This window comes from Rhynchophorus ferrugineus, unplaced genomic scaffold (genome assembly GCF_030347505.1).
Source record: "Rhynchophorus ferrugineus isolate W39M unplaced genomic scaffold, kcgeb_rfMv2 rfM2, whole genome shotgun sequence".
Lineage (NCBI taxonomy): Eukaryota > Metazoa > Arthropoda > Insecta > Coleoptera > Curculionidae > Rhynchophorus > Rhynchophorus ferrugineus.
In genome coordinates, this window is record NW_027472581.1 from 31,126,236 (window position 1) to 31,149,354 (window position 23,119).

The 23,119-nt window shown below is 31.2% G+C and overlaps 1 protein-coding gene across 1 annotated transcript in view; it reads right to left on the reverse strand.

The window, feature by feature from the left end:
* The window catches only part of LOC143190579 (muscle M-line assembly protein unc-89-like), a 564,424-nt gene that overhangs the window by 105,589 nt on the left and 435,716 nt on the right, over window positions 1-23,119 (reverse strand). Inside the window, exon 5 of the mRNA XM_076394969.1 lies at window positions 11,149-11,265. Coding sequence (XP_076251084.1) covers window positions 11,149-11,265 — 117 coding nt within the window. The remainder of the gene's footprint in view (window positions 1-11,148; window positions 11,266-23,119) is intronic.

Consider the following 23,119-nt stretch of genomic DNA (forward strand, 5'->3'; position numbering starts at 1 on the left):
AATCAAACTTAGATTGTTATACACAAAATTGTATTATTATTCGGATTATATGATTCAGATATTAAGTCAGATCAATTTTTTTGTTAAAAATATTTTTTCCTCCTTTGAATGAAATCCCTTTCATTTCTCGACGGTAAAGAAGACGAAGTTCTTAATTCATTTCTTGCAATCTTATCTGGAGAAATTGGCAATAGATTGTTGTCCGTATGTGGAATAGGTTTCGACACTGATGATACATAATGATATTTATATTGTGCTTTTTTTTCTGCATTTATATAGACGATATTAATTATGCAAAAGTATCAATCATCTACATGATTTTTGTTCTCTGGGTAATATTGATACTTCTTATAGAGTTTTGTTCTGCACGCGTTACAAAACAATTTCTGTAACCATGGTTCTCTTAACCATTAGATTGTAATTTAGATTCGTTTCAATAGCGGTTAATAAGTGGAAACTCATTCTAGCAGTAAATAAAATAAAATATGACTATGATAATCTTATGGAATCTCCTGAAATCTTCTGGAAAGGCGAGTAAAAGTGTAATGTATTATATCTAAATTCTTATATAGACTTATAAGTTTTATATGCGCTTTAGATTATATTTGGATCAAAATCCAAAATTCAACTTCTAATACTATTTAAAGCAATCCAATTTTCAGCCAACCTTTAGGCCTCATCATTAGACTACATGTGCTCTACACATATATCAAGGATAGTTAAGAGAAGTCATATATAATAATAATGAATTGTTTGAATAATTTGTTAAAATTATTATACTGGTCCCTGGTCGCTGAGCGACAAATTTGTTTGGTTCCTTCAATCTGTCAGCAATATTTTGAAATTTATAAACGACTGCTCCGTTTCAACAGTTTTCCTCTACTTCCAGTTTTTTCCAGCACCATTCAAGGGCATCGAATAGTCTCAACAGATAAAACATGGATAGCTAAAGTTCAAAGAAGAATAATTAAAGAAATTATTGGGAATTATTTACAAGCAACTTAATGAGGGCTTTACGAATTAAAACAGATAATCTATGAAAGGTAATTTTTCGCCTGTGTACAGATAAGTCAGAGATAGAAGAGACTAGGTTTTATATGTTCCGATGAGATCATATCTGGAAAATGGAAGATAAAAGAAAGTGGAAAATTAAAGATTAGTATTTTATAATTCCAAGATAAAACATTTCTGAGTGATCGAAAGTTGAATTTTTAGTGATCAAAAGTCATTCTCTATTATTAGTAGGTTCTGATTCCTGATTTTACTTATAATATATGATTTACTATAAAACCGTTTCCACAAATTGTTATATTTCAATACGTTATATGTTATTTGTTATATTGTTACATTGTGCCAAATATAACCGTTTAGGTGATTTTGTTATGTACATTTTAAGCACAATAAATAGACATTTTTGTATCGTTGAGTATCAAATAAATTTGTTATTTTTAATATTTCTCTACATAATATAACAGACTTTCATTTAGTATTATTGCGTTATCCAGCGTGTATTAAACATTAAACTAGTCATTAAACGCTCAAAATTGCATTTTTGGTATTCATTATTTTGTGGTTTGATTTGAAGGAATCTATGGCTGAATGTCATAAAATAACTTTAGAAACTTATGGTGCCCCTGCTTAGCGATATTCCAATTATCGGTTCTTGTTTCAAATATTTAAAAATCGTGATTTTAAATTTGGTGATGTTCATGAAGATCAAAAAATGCAAATCTTATTGGACGAAAAACAGCTCACATTCTCACTGAACTTTAAGACAGCATAGTGCTTGATGAAGCAACATTTTCTAAAAGTTTAAAAGCCATAGAAAAGATACAAAAGGGAGAAAAATGGTTACCATATGAAATATCTTGGAAATTTTATTTTGAACCATTTTGACGTCGTGGTTTCTATACTTGTCAGGCAAGAAAAAGTTTGTGGCATATGGTGCTTGTGAAAAACCTTTTTATTTTTATTATTAGATCTGTTATTTTTCTACCCATTCCCTATTATTCTCCCAGTTAATTCTCAACATAATAATATATAGATACTTATTGAAAATAAATAATTAGGAGTGTTGGAGAGTCTGAGAAGAGGCAGAGAGGAGAAATAAATTGGTCGGAAATAAATATCTTCTAAATTTCCTTGCTGCGCATCAATTAAGATTTAATTCTAAGATTCTAGGAAGTTATATTAGAGCGGATGCCGTTTCCACGGCGGAAAATCACGCGAAACGCCTCCATTTAGATTGTTCGGGGAATTTGTCGAGCTGCTCGACAAAAGCTGCCTGAAATTTCTTTAGCGTTGTCAAGGTCACGGAACGACACCTTCCCGGCATTAACACGATATTCTCCGCGGATGTTATGGTAATAATATAGCGATTGTTGCTTCTTATTTCCTTGATAAAAGTCGAACTTTTCGTTCTTTGAAGCACCTTGTTTCGAGATCGTTAGAAGTTTCTCCTTTGTGGCGGAACAATGCATGTTTTTATTAATTTTTGTTGTCTACAAACTGTTTTTTATATTTCATCAGATATAACTTCTTATCTTTTATTCGATTGATTCGTAACAAAAACAAACATGTTTTCACGATTGAATACTGTAATTGAACATTTACCGACGACACAGTTATTATGACAAAAGAATGTATGTTTAAGAATTATCTGTCTACGACTGTAGAGAAAGTACAAGTGGAAATTAACAAGATTTACAAATGGACTAGAGAGTGGACAATATAGCTTAATAGCTCCAAATGTTAATTTTGTGTTGCGAAATGACAAAAACCTAATTATATCGCTTGACCGATGTCATGGCAATGAGAGCTTAAATTAAAAACATCATGTTCGACAAAAATCAGAGTACATCAGACTTAAACAAGCAACTGTACAATTTACTGAGAAGATACTCTCAACTTGACCTTTTATTTTAATGATTGGTTATTAGTCAATTATAAAGCCAGTTTGGGCCTAAGTATGCAAATATGGGATTGCAACATCAAATCATCTGGTAATTCAACGCTGGCAAAACAAATTTCTACGATTAATTACCAATACTTATCGCTACGTAATCAAGGAAGATCTATACGATGATCTGAAATCAAATGGATTTATGGAGTTATTCAATATTATGCTTTAAAATGTGAAATAATGTTAGTAAATAACAGCAACGTGGAAGCAATACAGCTATTGGACAAAACACAGAAAATGAGAATAATGAAGCGAGCCAAATTCCCCGAACTTTTATAAAGTGTTAAGTATAGTAATTTAATTTTATTTTAGTTTGGGAAATACATGCTTGTGTACTGATACAAGTTACAGTTGAATACACCATTGTGTATGCACTTAACTTCCTTTATTTTAAACACCTATACTATCAATGATATTATAGTAACTTCAGTTTACATAGTCTTTATTGGAGCAATATTTTTGGATAGAGAACGTAACGTATATTTTTAAAGGTCAGTCAAATAATATTAACAAATAAATCAATTAAATAAATAAGTCAAGTTTAGTTTTTCAAAAAAAAAATATGATTACGTAAAGTGTGAAGATAGCAAATGAAAAAATGTCATACATATATCAGTTTTGTGTTTTCGTATAAACCTCACTAAGTCAAAATGTTCATAAGCACGGTTAAAATTATAAAATTTCTTACTGATGTTTTTAAATTACTGTTCAACATTACCGAGATAAATGCTTTCTTGATATATAATGTTTAAATCTCTTACTAATACTTAAATAGTTCAAGCAGAAACAAATATTGGCCTATATAGTACTAGCATTGAACATGGTTGGTGATTGGGGGTTGTCAAGGAATTTATAATTACATACCTGCTACATTTAGTTACGTATAGTTTAAATTTTTTTTTGACTAAAGCAACAAACATTATTTTATTTATAGGAAATGAAAAAAATGAGGTGGTTGAACAAAAAAAGTGACGGATATGTTATTTTATTCTACTGACATCAGGCTTCAAAACTCTACATGTTATATTTTGTAAAAGTAACAGCTTCATAGATTTGTACCTCTTTGAAAATAAATTTTTTTTGCTCGAAAACGTGCATTTGCGACAAGTATTACTTTGCTTAATTAATTAAAAGAAAAAAGTTATTGGATGAAAATCAAACACAATCTCAAAAACAATTGGCAGAGGTGTTCAATGTGGCCCAAAAAAGATTAGCAACCGATTAAGAGCAATGGGAAAAGCCCAAAACATGGGAAGATGGGTGCCACATCAATGACAAACCAATGGAATATCAAAAAATCATCTGTGAAATGCTGCTTGAAAGGTATATTCGGAAGTCATTTCCGCATCGAATGAGTAATGAAAAGTGGATTTATTTTGAGAAGCAAAACGCAATAAATCATAGTTATCATCTGGCAAACTTGAACCATGCATTTATAGAGAAAAGGCCAAAGGTAAAACCGGTCAGGAAAGTGTTGAAAGTACTTATATGGGAAATATTATCGCACCTGTCGTACTCTCCTGATTTTGCTCCGTCGAACTTTCAACTTTTCGCTTTCAACTTTTTCTATATATATATATATATATATATATATATATATATATATATATATATATATATATATATATATATAGAAGTATTGGCCATTTGATTCTATACATCTAACCCATCTTTCAGGCAGTTTATAGTTTATCTTTTGGGCAAAACCTTCCATTGAGACATTTTCTAGATTATTCGAAATTGGCGAATGGGCGGTTCTGGAAGCGGGCGTCCCATTGATGCGAAAAGTTGAAAGTTCGACGGAGCAAAGGGAAAAAAAGTTCGACGGAGATATATATATATATATATATATATATATATATATATATATATATATATATATATATATATGTATATATATATATATATATATATGTATATATATGTATATATATATATATGTATATATATATATATATGTATATATTTTTATCAATTTTCTTGAAAACTATATATTTATACGTAATATTTATCGAAAAAAAACCGGTGTTGACTTTTCGGTACACCTGGTATGTTATTCATATTCTTCACAAATATCAGAAAATAAATTTAAGGATTTGTATCACTGATTAATCATGTCTATTGGCCGACATCATTTTTGCCCATACCGTTACAATCATTCATACGATATTTCGCAGAAAATAACGGCGCAAGACGGATAACCGATACCATATATTACTCGTGTAATTTCGTTCCTGATGCTTCGGGGAGTCGGAACAAAACAGATGGATTTAAGAAAGCGAACACGACGTGCCCGGAATATTGGCCAAAACACAACGAAGTATAGTTTATCTAAGTATCGGGTCAGTATGTCAGCGTTAGGCGAACGACAAGAAAAAAAAGACAAGTACAAAAGCTGTCTGCTCGGCGTTCGAGTTTATTGGCCTGCTGCCAGCATTCAAACTACATACGTATGACCCATGAGATGCTTAAGCACTGATGCAACTTCTAATCAAGATGTCGGCAACTTACCTATGTCAATGAAGTGGAGAAAAAAATCTTATGTAGTATCTGTAATCTGGTTTTATATCCAACCATAGGATTTAAGAAAATTAGGTTTCACATATTTCACATAAATTATATTCTGAATTGATTTTTCAAAATAAGAGTGAACTTACGTTATCAAGATGCTTAAATTAATAATTAGACAATATTTTCCTTCTCATTTTATTCTAGTTAGAAAGAGATGCAACGCTGTGTGATACGTTGGAACATGTAACTAAAACATTATCCTAAAAAAGCCGTCCGGCTGTAAAAGTCTGCAAAATTCTTCAAAATAATTATAAATATATAATAGTTATAAACCGGCAAACGTAGTTTTAACGCTTTGCTTGTTTTGATATATTTTACATCATTTTTATTATTTTGGTTGAAAATGGTGACGCCATTAGATAGTCAGAGTCAGAAACTGATTGCGTCTCTACTCAGTTACTTCGAACAGGACCCAGATAATGGAGGCCCCTCTTGTCAGTAAAATGCTTTAGAGAGGTAAGCATATCATTGTTAAATACTAAGTTGCTGCCGTTTTCGTTCAAAATATCTTTTAGCATGTTGCAGCTGTACTGACAATTGATCAGGTTTTGTTAGTCATAACATTTATTAATAATTTTTTGCAGATATATTGTTCTACATGCTGGAAACAGGAATTGTTTCATTCCTGTCGTAGAGTTAGTGTTTTCCTCTGAATTATAAGAGTGAGTACTGATGTGCTACTTAATATTTGTAATTATTCTGCTTGAAGATAAAGTGGCCAATAAATAGCCACCGCCAGGAACGGCATCCTAATCAGTAACTTGAGTGAGAACAAAAATGGTACCAGTCAAACTCTTGTCAGCAAAGTACGTTAGAGCGATAAGTATTAATACTTAAGCATATGAAGTCGGTGCTGTTTTTTAGCATGTTGCAGTTGCTCTAAACATTATAATGGGAACTGTGTATAATAATCTTTCGAAAAATAATGAGCAATGTAATACTAGATTCACTACATTAGCAAACATTCCACATGAGAAACGGGTGACAAATCAAGATCGCATGATGGTGATTCTATTGGGAATCAAATATATGAAGTTTATTAAAAAATAGAGTAATTTTTAACCGATTTCGAAAGCGAGGTTCTATGTTCTGCTGTATTTTTTTTTGTATGTTCGCCGATTGTTCCCTCAATTGTGAACCGATTTTTAAAATTCGTTTTTATTTGAAAGAATGCACTTCCGAGGTCGTCCCATTGGAAGCAAGTCCAGATCTGATGGGGTAAGGGGGGGAGAAATTGAGGGAACACTCAAATTTCAAGCGTACAAAGTTTTCACATATTTTTTATCTAAAATTATTACATATTTGTGTATAATATTATTATTGAATTGATGTGACTGAAAATCGAAAGTCGTTCAGTTCAAAAGCTGATCAGTTTGCTTTCTAGGCAATAACTATATCATATAAGACCTCGTATAAATATTGGACACGACTGCTTCTATGGTGTAATGGTTAAAGCGTTAGCTCCCAAATGGATGTCGTGGGTAGCGGGGGCAATAACTTTCCACTGTTCAGGTTTAATAAGCGTTGTAATAATTAAGTAAAAATAAATATAATAATAATATAAATATAATTGTGTGACATACAAAAAATTAAATGACCATCAAATAAATCTAAATTAATATAATTGCATGGGTTCGGCACCAACTTCAAAGTGATTTGAAAGTGATAAAAGTAATACTGTAAACAGATAAATAAGTTAGGTAGGTATTAAGTTAAATTGTGTGTATTTAGTAGAATATAAAATACATGTAATATATACGTATATGTATCTTATTTTAAAATGTTTTTCTTGGGTTAAAAATCCAAGTGTGACTATTTTTTAATTTTTAGTGAGTTCGTTATTTATTTTTTGAAGTCCTTTTAACTTTTTTGTTAAAAATATTTTTTAGATGTCTTCTCGATATAATCATAATGTAAGATACTGTTAATTTGGGAAGTATTATCATAAAACTCAGAATTATACAGCTCTCTCAGGACGAACTATTTCAAATTGTTACTTTGCAAATATAAATCAAAGGTTCTTTATTTTTTTAAAGGTTTTTTATGCAATTTGCTTCTTTTTGAAATAAGGCTCAAAAAGATACACAGTAAATCGGGGGGCAGAATAATATAATCAAGGAGCATTTCGCCTCCTTCCTTAAATAAAAAAAAATGAAAAAGAAATGAACAATTGGTACAACCGTAAACAAATGTTTGATAGATTAGAAATTAACAATTTAATGAAAATGGGAATTTGAATCATTTAAAAAAAATCATTTTGTTCAGTTGAGATAATACCTTATAAATATACCTATATAATATTATAAGTCTCAAAAAGGATGACCCACTTAGGTTTTACTAACACTGTACTCACGTATGACAATTCTATGCAATAGCTTTGCTATGGAATTTTAATAAACTTTTCTATTAGAAGACATCTAGATCTTATTCAAAGACCAATAAAAGTTCTTGCTGTCATGTAGTAAGGCGAGAATTTATGAGGCGAAAGAAACGAAATTACAGTATATGCAATCTTTATTTTTATTTACATGGCGCTACTTTACATTTGTTACTAAATTATACGCACGGGTAACTTTGTGTTTCAATAATATGAAACCATATTTTTGAACGATGTATATGCCGGCTTGTAATGAGTTTTTATATATGTACTTGGCCCTTCATATTTTCTTTTAATTTTTTCATACAAATGTATTTTTTGTTCCTCTGCTTTTCATCGTTTTTCAGTTAGTGAGAGAAAGTCTTGATGTATATGTATTTAAATCAAATAACGATGGGAAAAAACGAGTAACATATATCTTTTTCGGTATGTTTGTAATTTAGTTTGAAAGAAAAGAAATGTCCTTCAAATTTAAACGCCTTTTTTATTTGGAGACTTACAACAAGAAACTGTATTAGAAGTTAGTAGTAAGTAAAATTATTTCGGCCTTTTCTAATAGAAGGCATTAATATTTATTAAATGAAGCTGTGGCGGCCGCTACGACCGTTTAGGCCACCACGCATTCATCTACACCAAGTTTAAAGGTTGGCAACGCCGGTGGATTGGTACCATGCGGTTCCCTGTTATAGAGGACCACCACGACGATGTCTCGCTCTCTTTTCTTTTCTCTACCCCCTTGTAACAGTACCACTTCCACAGCGCTACCATACTTCCTTTACCTAACCTAATTCCCTGTTCATTCTCCCGTCGACCACATGTATCAATTTAACATCACAATAAACAAGTATTTCTTCACCCAGTGTTTTTAGTTTTATACCTTCCACAAATAATAGTGAGTGTTCGGACAAACAATCGCATCGACAGCTACAAATTCCGACCGACCGACCAGACGAACATTCCTACAAAGCCATACTATAGAGCTTTAGAAAGATGATAGAAGATATAAAGATTGCGTTTTCATATTATATTTGTTGCACTTGATATTGCAAATGCGGAAATGCAAACTTGAAAAGTTCATTTTCATCATACTTTGCTTTATTAGTTTGATAAATAATTCGATTAAACAATAAAGGACTGGTCTTATTGAAAATTACCTTTTGTTTATGGTGAGGGGCAGTTGTTGTGAATTCCGTTAAGTTTGCTCGTGTTCTTATCGTTGAAGATGGCGAATGAGACAATTTAGTATCATTAAAGGAACTTTAAAATAGCCGTATAGTAACATTTAAAATATGACAGGATACCAGAGAAACGTCTGGTATCCTGATATCTCCCGATATCTCTGGTATCCGATTAAACATTACGGGTTTCATACGAGTTAATAGCGAAAAAATTAGTGGGCCTAGCTTCTATTTATGCTGCATAAAGGAGGCGAGCGTGAGTCATTTTGGCAAGGATTAAAAAAAGTGAGGAAGATTGTGGTTGAGCTTCGAAAGAAAAGGTTTCACACTCAGTAAATAATACTTGAATTGACACCGATAAAGGCGATGATAAGTAGATGGTGGGATTGGAAAGGAAGTATTCATCATGAGCTGCTCGAATCTGGAGAGACCATCAAGTCAAATCTCTATTATTAACAACTAAAGTAATTGAAGTAACATACCAAAAAGACAATCACAATCAATTAATAGGAAATATCAAACAAAGTACTTTACTATATCTGAAAAATAAATTTAAATAAAAAATAAATCATCCTCTGCAAAACACAGGATACATTACTTAACAACTATTTCCGGATTTGGTATTCCGATTTTGGTATATAATTCTATAGGAATATTAATTAAATTGTATTATTATTGGTGATTAAACACACGTTGGTTTTAAAATATGACAGAACAATGTAGGGTTAAATTTTTAGAAGTTCAAAGACCATCAATTTTATTCATAGTGGAATGTTAGCTGCCAAATATGTTATAATATCATTTTCAATGAAATCGAATAGATATCAACATTCGTCAGAATTTAATGATAACAAGAACAGAGAAGAAAATGATTCTTGTTGTGTTGGAAGTAATCAATTCATTAATGCGGTTTGTTCATCAAGAATGGTAGCAAAATTTGCAGTAACTGATAATAATTAATAATATATTTAAGTAACGATTTAATTTTTGTTTTATAGGTGCGATGTAGCTAGCACTCGTTGATAGTTATAGTCGTAGAATATTTGTAAAATTCAGAGAATCAGAGAAGAATAACTTAAACAGAATTTTGTTAGGATGCAAGAACAGTGGAGAGTGATACTATGAAATAATTTATATTGCTAACAAAAGTAGACCTGGATCAAAACAAAATATAAAACTATCAGCGACATCCTGACATTCTAACGACAAGCAAGGAAAAGAGAATGTATTTTCATATAAGATTATAGGTAAATAAATTATTTTTGGTAAAAATAATGATGTAAAGACTCGATATTTCTTTCAGTTCAAAGCACGATCATCCATTAGTATTAGGCTATTAAATGTACAATATGTGAACCGAAAGAATAGTAGCAAAAATTGTTGTAGGGATCATAGTTAATAATATTTAGAGATTTTTAGGACTTTTTTTTAGGTTTTTACAATATTGGCAGGATTTGATCTAAACTATTTTGGTCTTGGTTATGGTAATATTTATGTATATAGTTCTTGGACTTCACGTTAATTATTCAAATATGTAAATTAATTTAAATATGGTGCTTTTATAAAAATAGAAAGGTTGGACATATAGTAATTATTTTTTTATTATTTCATTTTACACAATTTTTTTAAAAAAAATGTAAAATGAAAAATATCAAACATTTTTCAATTTTTATTTTCCTCCTTATATATAGTTTCAACATCAAATAAAGTATTTATCAAATTTGTGTATATATATTTATAAATGCGCCAAACTTTTTAATTAATCTCTATTTCAAAAACAAATGCATGCGCCAAATCCGGAGATATTTGTTAAGTAATGTATACTGTAAAACGCGGACCTTACCAGCCTCTGCAACTAACAAACTCTCTTAGTGGCATAAAGCCAGCTTCGAAAGAAGTCTCAAAAGTTCTACACTGACTTAATTAGGTTTTAATCAGTAAAATGGCAATAAGTCATCGATCAAAACAGCATATCATTGCTTAGTGTTTATAAATTATATATACATAAATTCGTTTTGAAAATATTTGAATTTATTTCTTTTTCAACCTATTATAATTACCTGGAATGTATCGTCGTTGATTTGAAGATCTAGGCCTGAACTTGTTATGAACAGTCGACGCTGGATGACTGATTGATCAGCGTCCATCTCTAGTTTTCTTGTATAACTCTCTGGAATCTGAAATAAATAACACAGACGTTATACTTACATGATATATTACTTATTGAAATATTTAATAAAATAATATAAAATAATAATAAAAATTAAAAGTTTAATATTTATAGTTTCTATTGTAAAAATTTTTAGTTTTAGGAAGCGTTCAAATAAAGTTTTGGCAATTAGTTGTAGCTATTTTAGTTCATCTATGTATTAATAAAAATATAAAGGTAAAAGTCAGGGTAACATTTGATTAATTTATGTTCCAACTCCAAAATTACCAGGGATAAATGAACCATAATATGTTTTTGCTCTAGTTTTAAAATAAACTGTTAAACACCTTGGAGGAACCATAAGTTATTGTTAAGGACAATGCCACTATATCATAGCACACTGGTGGAAAGAATCCCAAAAAGTGGACCGACAAAGGCAGTAATTAAAGAATGGCCTTCAAATATCCTTACTCGGTAAATATGAATGAAATGTTTAATTTCTTTTTATGTAATTTGCTTTTTTAGAAATGGGCCTGAAAAAGACAGTAGTAGATCAGATTTGTCAACAAATTGACCACAGAATATAATGTCTCCTCTACAGCATATTTATTCTAGTCTAATTAATATGAGGTGTGGCTACTAAATACTACCATAGACATGTAAGTTGAGAAGTATATACAAGTAAGAACTGTTTGGATATGTGGAAAGAAGTTGACAAATGGTGGAATCGTGAATCGATCGGAAATTAACACCTTGGCAGTGGCTGAATGACAATTTTTCAGGACTTGGGATTATGATTAATGCTGGTAATTACCAAGACAGGGTGATGATTAATATAAGATAACTGGAAAATCGTATTGTAGAGAGTGAAAGATTTTTGTGCATTGATATGTATGTAATTGTTCAAATAGAGGTCAGCATTTGACTAATATGTATGATGGAGATAATAAATAAAGTCCTACGATAATATGCGTACTAAATATAATATAATGTTAATATAAATTATATTTTAAAACATTATTTCTCTTTCATTATTTTACTTAAATTAGAATTTTCTTATATGTGAAAGCCAACATAAACTAAATGTTAAAGTTGATGCGGCAACATTGCAGCAATGTCATATATTTTGATAACGTGAGTTCACTACTTTATTGATTAGGCTATAGGAAAATTAGTACTATTTACTAATTAAAATTATTTATGCATAGAGAAATTTAAATCAGAGGCAATATTAGTTAAAGCAGTTAACAAGAAAGTTTGAACATCCAGGAAGATAAGTAGTTCTAAGAGGCAAGAAGTAGGTTACAACAATTTGGAGGTATTTGATTGCATAATCTGACTCTCCGACATTTTACATTTTTTATAATGTTTATATAAATATTAAGATTGTAAGCTGAATAAATCTAAATCCATTGAACTCTAAAAGCACTTGAACTCTAAATTACTGTTATTCTCTCTACGTGTCCTTAGTTGAGGCTGTATGGAGACACATTTTAATGTTGTTGATAGCTACTGGTATGAATCCCTGAGACTGCCCTGATCTGGAAATAATATAATTTTTAGCAATATACATAGCGGACATTCTGTCACAGTCAAGATATATAATTCATTATTGAATTATTACATGATTGATTTATATTGTTACCATTTTATAGACCAAAACAAATTGGTTCAATATAAAAATCTTAACAGTAAATATTAGGTTTCGGACTATGAGGTTCACTATAGGTGAAGTTTTAAAAAATTATAAAAAAAATGTCACATGCGGATTAAAAAGTTTAAGAATTTTGTTAGATGTTAATACAGTAGCTTTTTGATGACTGAGTTTGTCTTTTAGAAGAAAACTATTGTTATAGTTGTAAAGAAACAAAGCGTAGAAAACAGGCAATGTTATAATATAATCCATGCATATAGGATAAATATAATTATTTCAAATATTGCAGCGTAAGTCTGCACTATTTTCATTATTTAAAAATCAGAATAAGTAAAAATGTACAATAAGAAGTAAAAAATTGTTAAAAAATAAACGTAAGCAACTGGAAATATGTGGACTAATAATTTTATCATAGATTAAGTATCATATATTATTTATACAATAACAAACATTTTATTTTTTGTAATAAACAATTGTTATTATGTAGATGATGCCGCTCTAGAATAATGTAGAAATAATATCACAACTTCCAAAAATAAACAATTAAAATATATCAAACTCTCTACAATTCCAGCAAATTTTTGATTTTTGTACAAAATACCCTCAAAATATTTTCCATTCATTCCTGTACATTCCTTTAACTGAAAACGTACAACGTACTAAAGGTTTAATTTTGAAGCCTATAATAATTTTAGGTATTCCTAGTACAAATTTCGATATTCTATTTTTTTTATTTTTATATCTTCTAATAATATATCAGCGCTAGTTTCTCTAACATTTTTTAAAACTTGTTAATTTATCGGACATTCAACTAATCACTAGATTAACATTTTTTCAGTTACTGAAATATTATCTTACGGCTATCAGACACTTTAATATAAAACAAAACGAAGAACACTTCGGCTTAATATATTAAAGAATTGCTCAAGGTAGTGTACCGAGCTCGCTATTGTATCTTCTGTATAGATGTACGCTGATCTACCGATCACAAAAGTCATTACTGTGACAAAATACTCAGACGATATGGTCATATGATACCATGAAAGAGACCGCAGACGTCATCAAGTATAGCTGTTAATCTAAAACAGTGTGGTTTGCTATAATCTATGATAAGTGACGAATTGACGCAGCATGATATGCCTCTAGAAGTATCTTGTGTTAGTGTTAAGTACCTTAAAAGAACGTCAGTACACCCTGATTAACTTACCAATCAGTTAAATGTGAATCATAGCAATGATATGCATCCAGTATATGTTAACGTAGATATAGACTTTACTACAAGATTCAGAATAATCTATTTCACTTGGAGATAACTTACAGAAAATTAAATTAAAATGCTAAATAAAATACTTTTAACAAAAAAAATTGAACCGGCTTCATAAAATAAATAAGGAACTCACTAGAAAGTAAAAGATAATCACACTTAGATTTTTAACACGAAAAAAAACGTATTAAAATAAAATATGTAAATAATAATCGTTATAATAACTATATAAAACAAGCGAAATCCTCGTTTAACCCTTATCTACTACGCGTATTTTATATTCTAATATCTACACACAATTTACTAATACCTACCAAACCTATTCATCTATTTACAATATTATGTTAAATACTACCAACTGATCACTTTGAAGTCGGTACGAGCAAGAAATTGGATTTGTTTTTTTCGTAATTTATTTTATTGCATGTTACAAAATTATACTATTATTTTTGTATTGTTGGGCTCGTCACCGGCATTAATTTGTAAATAAATGAATAGGTTTAGGTAGGTATTAAGCTAAATTGTGTGTATATATTAGAATATAAAATACATGTAATAACAAGATAGCTTAATTAAGGATTTGATTTAGTTAAGTTTGATTATTATTTACTTTGAGTGAGTTATTTATTTATATTTTGAAGTCGGTTCAATTTATTTGTTGAAATATTTTATTTTACTCTTTTTAGCGTTAGATATTTACTCAATAAATTACTCAGTTATTTTATTAAGTATTATAATGGGTAAGCTATGTAAAGGAGCAGCCCGTTAGAGAAAAAAATAGAAATATAGAAACAATTATTGAAAATAACGAATGCTTCTGGCCCCAGAGTCCGCTACATAACCTGGGTGATTTGACAATTGTTTTAATTAAGCTAGAATAACAAAATTTTATTGTCTCCGCCGGGAATCGAACCCGCGATCTCCGTTTGAGAGCTGAACGCTCTAACCATTACGTCATAAAAGTACTTGTAAACAAAATTTCTAACAAAATCTTTTACGGTATAGTTAGTGCTTAAAAAGCAAACTGAATGGCTTTTTCACTGAACAACCTTTGATTTTTCACTATATCTGCTCAGAAATAACACTGTAACCAAATACCTAATTATTTTAGGTAAAAAACATGTGAAAATCTTGAAACCGTCTTTGAAATTTGACGGTTTTCCTCGATTTACCCCCTTTCCCCTATCAGATCTTGACATCCAATAGGACCACCTCGGATGGGCACTCTTTCGAATAAAAATAAGTTTGAAAATCGGTCCACAATTGAGGGAGAAATCGGCAAACATACATACATAGAACCTCCTCCTTTTTTGAAGTCGGTTAAAAATGGCTGTTAAAATATAGGTCTTGACTCTCATTAAGTGTTAATACGTATTTCATTATAATCAATTGATGAGATAATCAAAGCTTAAAATATTCATTGAAAATAAACCAAAAAAATGTTATATCCAATAAAGCTAACAATAAGAAAAAACCTCTCTCCACTAAGAACAAGATTTAACTTAACATCATCCACTGTAGACTTCGAATACCGTCGAATTTCCATCGCCATCAATTTTTTCTTAATTTCCCTCCTCCAATTCCAATAATCGAAATCCGTAGTATAAAGGAATCATTCATCTTTCCGTAAATCGCATATTTTTCCCTCCTTCCCGATACGGACGTATGTTTAACAGCGGTCGGACAGGGGAGGCGGTGGGGAGAGAGTTCTCGGTAGCGGTTGGTGAGGAAGTTTGTTGTAACTCAAACCGCCTAGCCCCCGTTTCCTTTATAGGAATCCGCCATGGCAATCGGAATATTGCGTAGGCAAACATTTTTATTAAAAATCGGATATCCATCAGATAAATAACGGAGAAACGATAGAAAAAAAGCGGTTGAGAGAAAGAAGGAACGACCGAGAAGAAGAGAGGAGATGAACCGTAAATATACCAGTGCCACTATATAAATTATAATATTCATTTCATATTCAGATTACTTGAAACAAATTAAATAAATAATTTACCAAAATCATCCGACTATATTCTAAGTGTTAGAGACATATGTAGGTGATAAGAAGTTCATATACATATATTAGAAGACCTGGTTATCCAGTTTTCCATAAAAATACCTTTTTCTGATAGGAAACTTGATATCTTGAATGCTATTAAAGATGTTTCTACATCAAAACAATACATATTGAATTTTAAGCTCCAATAATTATCATTTATTTCAAAGTTCACACAATTTTATGATTGATAATTACATCCTCTCTCTCGATTATTATTATATATTACCATCTCTCGAAATTTACGCTTCACTGGAAAATTCGTGGAATGGGTAAGGAATTCAATTGAATAATGTTTTCGGTAAAATTCGAGATTATTATGATATATTGTGAAATATAAATAGATGTAAAAAGAGTTAATGAACATTTGGGAAATACTCTGGATAAGAGGAAATAATGGAAGTATAAATAATCTCGTTTAGAATATACCAAGGATTCATACTGTCCAAATGTATTTCTACATTGCCCAACAAAATAAAAAAATTAAATAAAATTTCCGTCACTTCATGAGTGATCTTCACGATTTGTTATCAAAACAATGAAACAAATCTCATTTACATTCCTATCATCATTCCAAAAGATTACATTGCTAAAATATAGACCCTAAAATCCCAGTGAGTCAACATTTCGAATGATATGTATCAAATATAATTAACTCAATAATGACAGAATAAAATAACTATCTAAATATAGAATATTGACAGAAATTATTGAGAAAAGAGAAATTATTATAAGTGAATTGAATCAAAAATAGCAGTAATCTATACTGTTTATATATTCTCACTAAACTATGGCACTAAGAAGAGACATTTGTTTATATGAACATGAGTTACAACATATATGTAGCACATGAGTTCCATACCTTAATATCAAATTGTAGACAAAATGTCAGTATGCAGTTTGTAAGAGATGTTAAATTACGTTTGTGCAAGGAAAACGTTATTTCTTCATAAACGTAACATAAATTGACTGATTTGGTACATTTCCATAACCTCTTCTCTTTTTAAGGGCTTTTTAAGGGCTCAAGCATTTAAATTAAATATTTATTTATTGACAGCCGTCCCAGTATTTCCGACCAAATGAAGATTGCGAAAAATATAAAATGTCCATGTGACTCTAAAACTGTAGTTAATCGGAACATTTTATGATAATTTCTGGGTACATAATATGATATACAGAATACTAACAGATTATTAAATATGTTCGAAATATTTTCATCGTTAAGCAATGTTATCAATCAATGAACAATAACAATATATTTTATTAAGATATGTGAAGAAAATTAGTAAATATTCCAGGGAATGTTTTGTGATATTTTAACTTTGTTATTATTAAGTTTTAGTAGTCAGTATCTCTTTCCAATAGTGGCGATAGAAAGAGAGGAATTTTTGAAATATACAGGAATATTCATTTTAGGCTCTATGTGAAAATTGATATATTCTATTAATAATTTAGTTTTAGTCGCTGCACGCTTGAGTCATATTATAGTTTAATGATTTTCAGAGTCATATTTTGTTTTCCTACTAATCAAAAATCTGCCTAATGGGCAATAAGTATCTCATGTGATTAATATTACTGGACTGTCACTTTGAACCGCTTTCGTTATGAGTTCCAGGGGGATATTATTGTGCTAAATTGGTTTTTTACAGAAGTAATACTTTCTTTTGGAACCTCTGAAGGGCGTTCAAATAGGCTTAAGAATTGAATTACATAGCAATTTTTCTTGTAAAAGGATAATTTAAATTTGCGTCCTATAAGCCATCTGACTATCAAGCTTATCTGGTTTAGTTTAATTTCAAGTTGTCTACGTTTTATTAATATATATTTCTTCCAACTTAAGCGTTGATCCAAAAGTTTTCACTGATATGTAAACATCCCTGTTTGTGAAAGTTCATGATTAATATATACTGGATGAATGTCACGTGCGCAAATTGATTTTATAGAAATGAAGTTGAGGACGCTAACTTACAGGAATATAATAATGGGCTAAGGTTACATGCCCTGCGAAACATTTGGATCTATGGGATGTAGTTTAGTGTATTTGCCTCCACGCTTCACAGTAAATTGTAGGTCTGTTTAAGCTTAGGTTAACTTGCAATGTATCTCATCTTATGAAAAGTTTGATACATATATCGCGCAATGAAGCTGAGCAATATTTTCTATTTTTTTAAGTTTTTTATTTATTTGGTTAATTATTCTGGTTTTATGGTTCTTTGTGGTTTCTGGTATTAATTTGGTTAATTATTATAAAGGTAACTTATAAAACGGTAAACTTATAAACGGTAAAACGCAATTTGTAAGATTTTTTCAGTTATTAGATAAAATTCGAGATGTTTAAACATTGATTTCTTTCATCATTCTTCGTTTTTCTTTCTAAATTTCTCATGTACCAGATCCATTTGAAATTAAGTGTTAAGAAAGTTAATTATATCATTATATTATTTTTAGATATTTACAGAAAACTTTAAACTTTTTAACGATTTCAGTACAAGTATGTTTAATTGTCTATGTTTAAGGGATATATTATGTAGTTGGCGTTGACTTTTCTGAATAATCATAAATTCCTTGGTTCTGTTCATTATTCATTAACTATTTTCAGTGCATTTGTTGCCTTACTGAAATTTTTCTTGTTTTGTTCTTTTCTTGCTTGTTGCCAGGTTTGTCGCAGTTTGTTCTTTTTTTTTGTGCAACTTTCTGTTTAGTTGTTGATGATATCATGTTAATCTTATGATAGGCTGCACTCTTTTAAAGTCGCATATGTTTGATTTATTCTACCACCGCAACTTGATGTGCTATTAGTTTATTACACTCTTTAATAGCATTAAACAGCAAATATAGAGTTGATGTTTATTGTTTTGTTGAAGGAGTTGATGGATATTGTTTTGTTTCAGATGTGCTAGTGGTGATAATATTTGAGTCACTGAAAGAAAATATTCATATAGCAACTTAACCCGTAAAGTTATAACTCCAGAGAACCGCAAATAACACTGCAACCTCCAAGCAGTAAAACCACTTTTCAACATTCAGCTGCGAACCGGCAAAGGACAAGAAACGATTGCCGGAATCAAAATTGATAATTGAGGCGGGGAAAAAAAGCAATTTGGCGGGAAGCATGGGGATCACGTAGATCCAGCTGCCGCTCCTAATGTTAACCTATTGTAAAAACGTGTTCCTATATTTTACACACCTTAACGGAGAGAAGGAGAAGAGCGGAGAGAGAGAGGAGACGAGGAAAAAAGGAACCGGGAGAGAGGAAAAACTCCCAAGAAGCCATTACCATCGGCGAATGGTAGCACGGTGTTCGACATGTGGCGCGAATATCATTCCGACAACCCCAACTCGGTGGAGAACGGTTCCCCCTTCCTCCTCGAAGGCACCACCCCCCCAAACCACGGTTACCTCCGTCGCGTCCCGGCCCGTCGGCTCCTCGACCGACTTACTCGCGCTCCTTCTCGGATATGCCGATAATGAAGTCACGTAGAGGGCGCCTCTTCGAGCAGCGGCACCACCGGCGGCAGCCAAAAATGAAATTAAAGCCGAGATTTCGGAACATGCAGGCGCGCCATTTCGCAAATTGAAAGTTATTTGCATGTTTTATCAGGGACTTATACGGGGACATCTCGAAAAGTGATGCATTAATTATTATTAATATTATATACATAAGCAAGCTTACTCAAAGAAGACAATATTTGGTTTGGTTGGATGTATTACATTACATATTTTCAATTTGTTTGGTTGCCTTTTATCAGTTTTTTTTAAGAGTTTTGCCGTTCACAGAATTTTTGTTTTTATATAAAAAGTAATGATTGAAGTCAAAAAGGTCTTTTTCCAGCGATTGCATTACCGAAAATGCAAAGTATTGATGTGAATAACTATTCACTGATGAGGGTCAGTGATTAAAAGTGGTGATTTTGAAGGGAAACGAAAAAGAATGAATTGTAAAACTTACAGGATGAAAACACAGTTCACAATATCAAAGAATGCGGTTAATGAAACTTGTACTCTCGTCGTCGTTGGAGAAGTTTTTCGATAGATCGCCTAGTAAACTGCCTTTGGAGCCCTTTTATTTGTTTGTATTGGTAGCACCAGTGATTCACAGACTGACGTTAATTTCAATTTGTCTTGATTGAAAATCTTCTCTTGTAAACAATAAAGCATTCACTGTACTTGCTATTAATTTATTAGTTAACTATTTACATTGAAATGAATCAAGGCGATGGTATTACTATGTCTTCTCAATTGGACCTCTTCAACGTGAATATTTCATTAATATTTCATTGAAAAGTCTCCGGCCTACCATAGTAAAACACATTTATGGCAAAATTAGTTTTTTTTTATTCAACATAATTCCCTTCAAGGGTGATACATTGATTATAGCGACCCTCCAACTTTTCGATACCATATTTGTAGTACGATTTACCCTTTGCTTCAAAATAGGCCTCAGTTTCAGCGATAACTTCTTCATTAGACGAACATTTCTTCCCGGTGAGCATTTTGTTGAGATCCGAGAACAGGAAATAGTCACTGGGGCCAGATCTGGAGAATACGGTGGATGAGGAGCAATTTGAAGCGCAATTCATGGATTTTTGTCACCGTTTTCACTGACTTGTGACACGGTGCATGGTCTTGGTGAAGCAGCACTTTCTTTTTCTTCAAAAATAGGTCTTCGGAGTGAACTGATGGATCCATGTTACATATCGATGCAAAAACTGGGGTTTATTACGCTTGATCATCTTCAAACACTGCTCCGAATCATTAATTCGCGCTGTTTTTGGTCAAAAGTGAGCTCGCGCGGCACTCACTTTGCACAGAGCTTTCTTATACCCAAATATTTGTTAATGATATGATGTACACGTTCAGTTGATATCTTGAGAGTGTCTCTTATTTCATTCAATATCAATTTACGGTAATTCAAAATCATTTTGTGGATTTTTTAAATGTTTCCGTCGGTAACAACCTCTTTTGGGCATCCACTCCGTCCACAGTCTTCCTTGATGGTTGATTTTCCTGGGGCAATGTTCGGAAACTCGGCATCAAGCCAAGTTTTGCTTAAACTGTATTTTACCTTTCAAAAAGCAATATTTCATCAACAGGCCAAATTTCTTATTATCCGTTTTTTTTTTCACAATTTCACAATAATAAAAGTAGCTTCAGTCAAAATTCTATAATTCACAAACTAATGATCTGACGGCTGTCAAATTTATAACGGTTGTTCGGGCCAACTAAAAAACATATGAATTTAATTCTAGTAGCGCTATCTATGTATTAGGCTAGGGACTTTACTGTTACTTAAAACTGTTATTTAAAAAATAATGATTCAAGCCAAAAATGTATTTTTCCAGCGATTGTATTAACTAAAATAAAAAGCATTGCTGTAAACAACTTAACCAAACTGAAAACTTCAATACATTTGACCACAATTTTGACGTCAATGTTTAAAAGTGGTAACAGTGATTCACAGACTGACGCTAACTTCAATTTGTCTTGATTGCTCACAGCTGACGATTTCAGCTAGACAGAAATGTAAAGAATTAGGCACGCACTGTACTTACTGTAAATTTATTAATTAACTATTTACTCTGAAATGTATCAAGGCGATGGTTATTCTATGTCTTTTCAACTAAACCTTCTGAACTTGAATATTTCATACGACACTCTTTAGCTGCATTGTGACGTGGTGTGTATACAAACCCACCTTGAGGCTATATTATATTTTTCAAAAATTTTACCCCATCAACGGATTTATAAATGTCCCCAGTAAATACTCATTATCCCTGGGAAGTACAGTCTATGCAAAGTTGCTGTGAATATACTTCATCAATATATTTAACATCTTGCCTACCGATATTCGTTTTAGAATCAGAAAATATTTTCCTTCTCGTTTTATTTTAGTTAAAAAGAGATACAATGCTGCGTGATAAGTTCGAACACGTAAAGGAACTAGCCTATCAAAGTCGTACGTTGTCAAACGTACGCAAAATTATTCAAAGTATTATAATTACGGGTTATAAACCGGCAAACGTTGTTTTAGTGCTTTGCTTTAATAAAATCCAAATCGCCGCGGTTTTTATTGAAAATAGTTTTTAGCGTACGGGCGCAAAGTAAAATTAGCGCAGCAAAAACTTGTTCAGATTGCACCTGTATATGACCATGCACTCTTTTGATGAGGTAACACGATTACGTTTCTGGTCTTGGTAGACAGCTTTTTAAACTTAACCTCTCACAGCACACAGGTGCCTACAGCCTCATTCACTTCACATATTTTCATTCTGCGATCGTTCAATATCTTTCCTTGTATTTTATGATTCCATGATTGATGGCGTGACTATAACTTTTAGGCAATGAAACGTTTCATTTTTGAGTGTTGGTAATTTGCAGTTGTTGGTAATAATCAGTGCAGGGAAATAAGTGTTCCAATTTCTATTAAAATTCTGAGTTTTTTGCTTCCAATGGCTGTCTAAGTGAAATAATGCATTAAAAGTAGATATTAAATATCGGTGTGTTAATAAAAATTGAAATATTTATTTAGATTTTTACTATTTTGTTTAGGTTTATATATTTATTTTATCTCTGGTTTAGTTTTAGTGGTAAGTGTAGTTGTTAAAAATTAGGTAAATAAAATGTTGAAAATAATCAATGATGATTGATTTTTAACTACTTTTACTTTTCAAGTCACTATCGATTATAGTAGTAAAATCCCTTATTTTGATATTATAAATTTAAATTTACATATTTCTTGTTTTTCTAACTAGAAGGATGTCACATGGAGAATATTACTATACTCAAGAGAAATTGTTCGAAAATTGGTTGCAAACCTTTTCTATCAACAAGCGAAAGGAATTAGAACATACCAATACCCAATAAAACAGCCAATGCAATTGAAATTTATGACGTCAGCACGTCGTCATGTGACCATATTA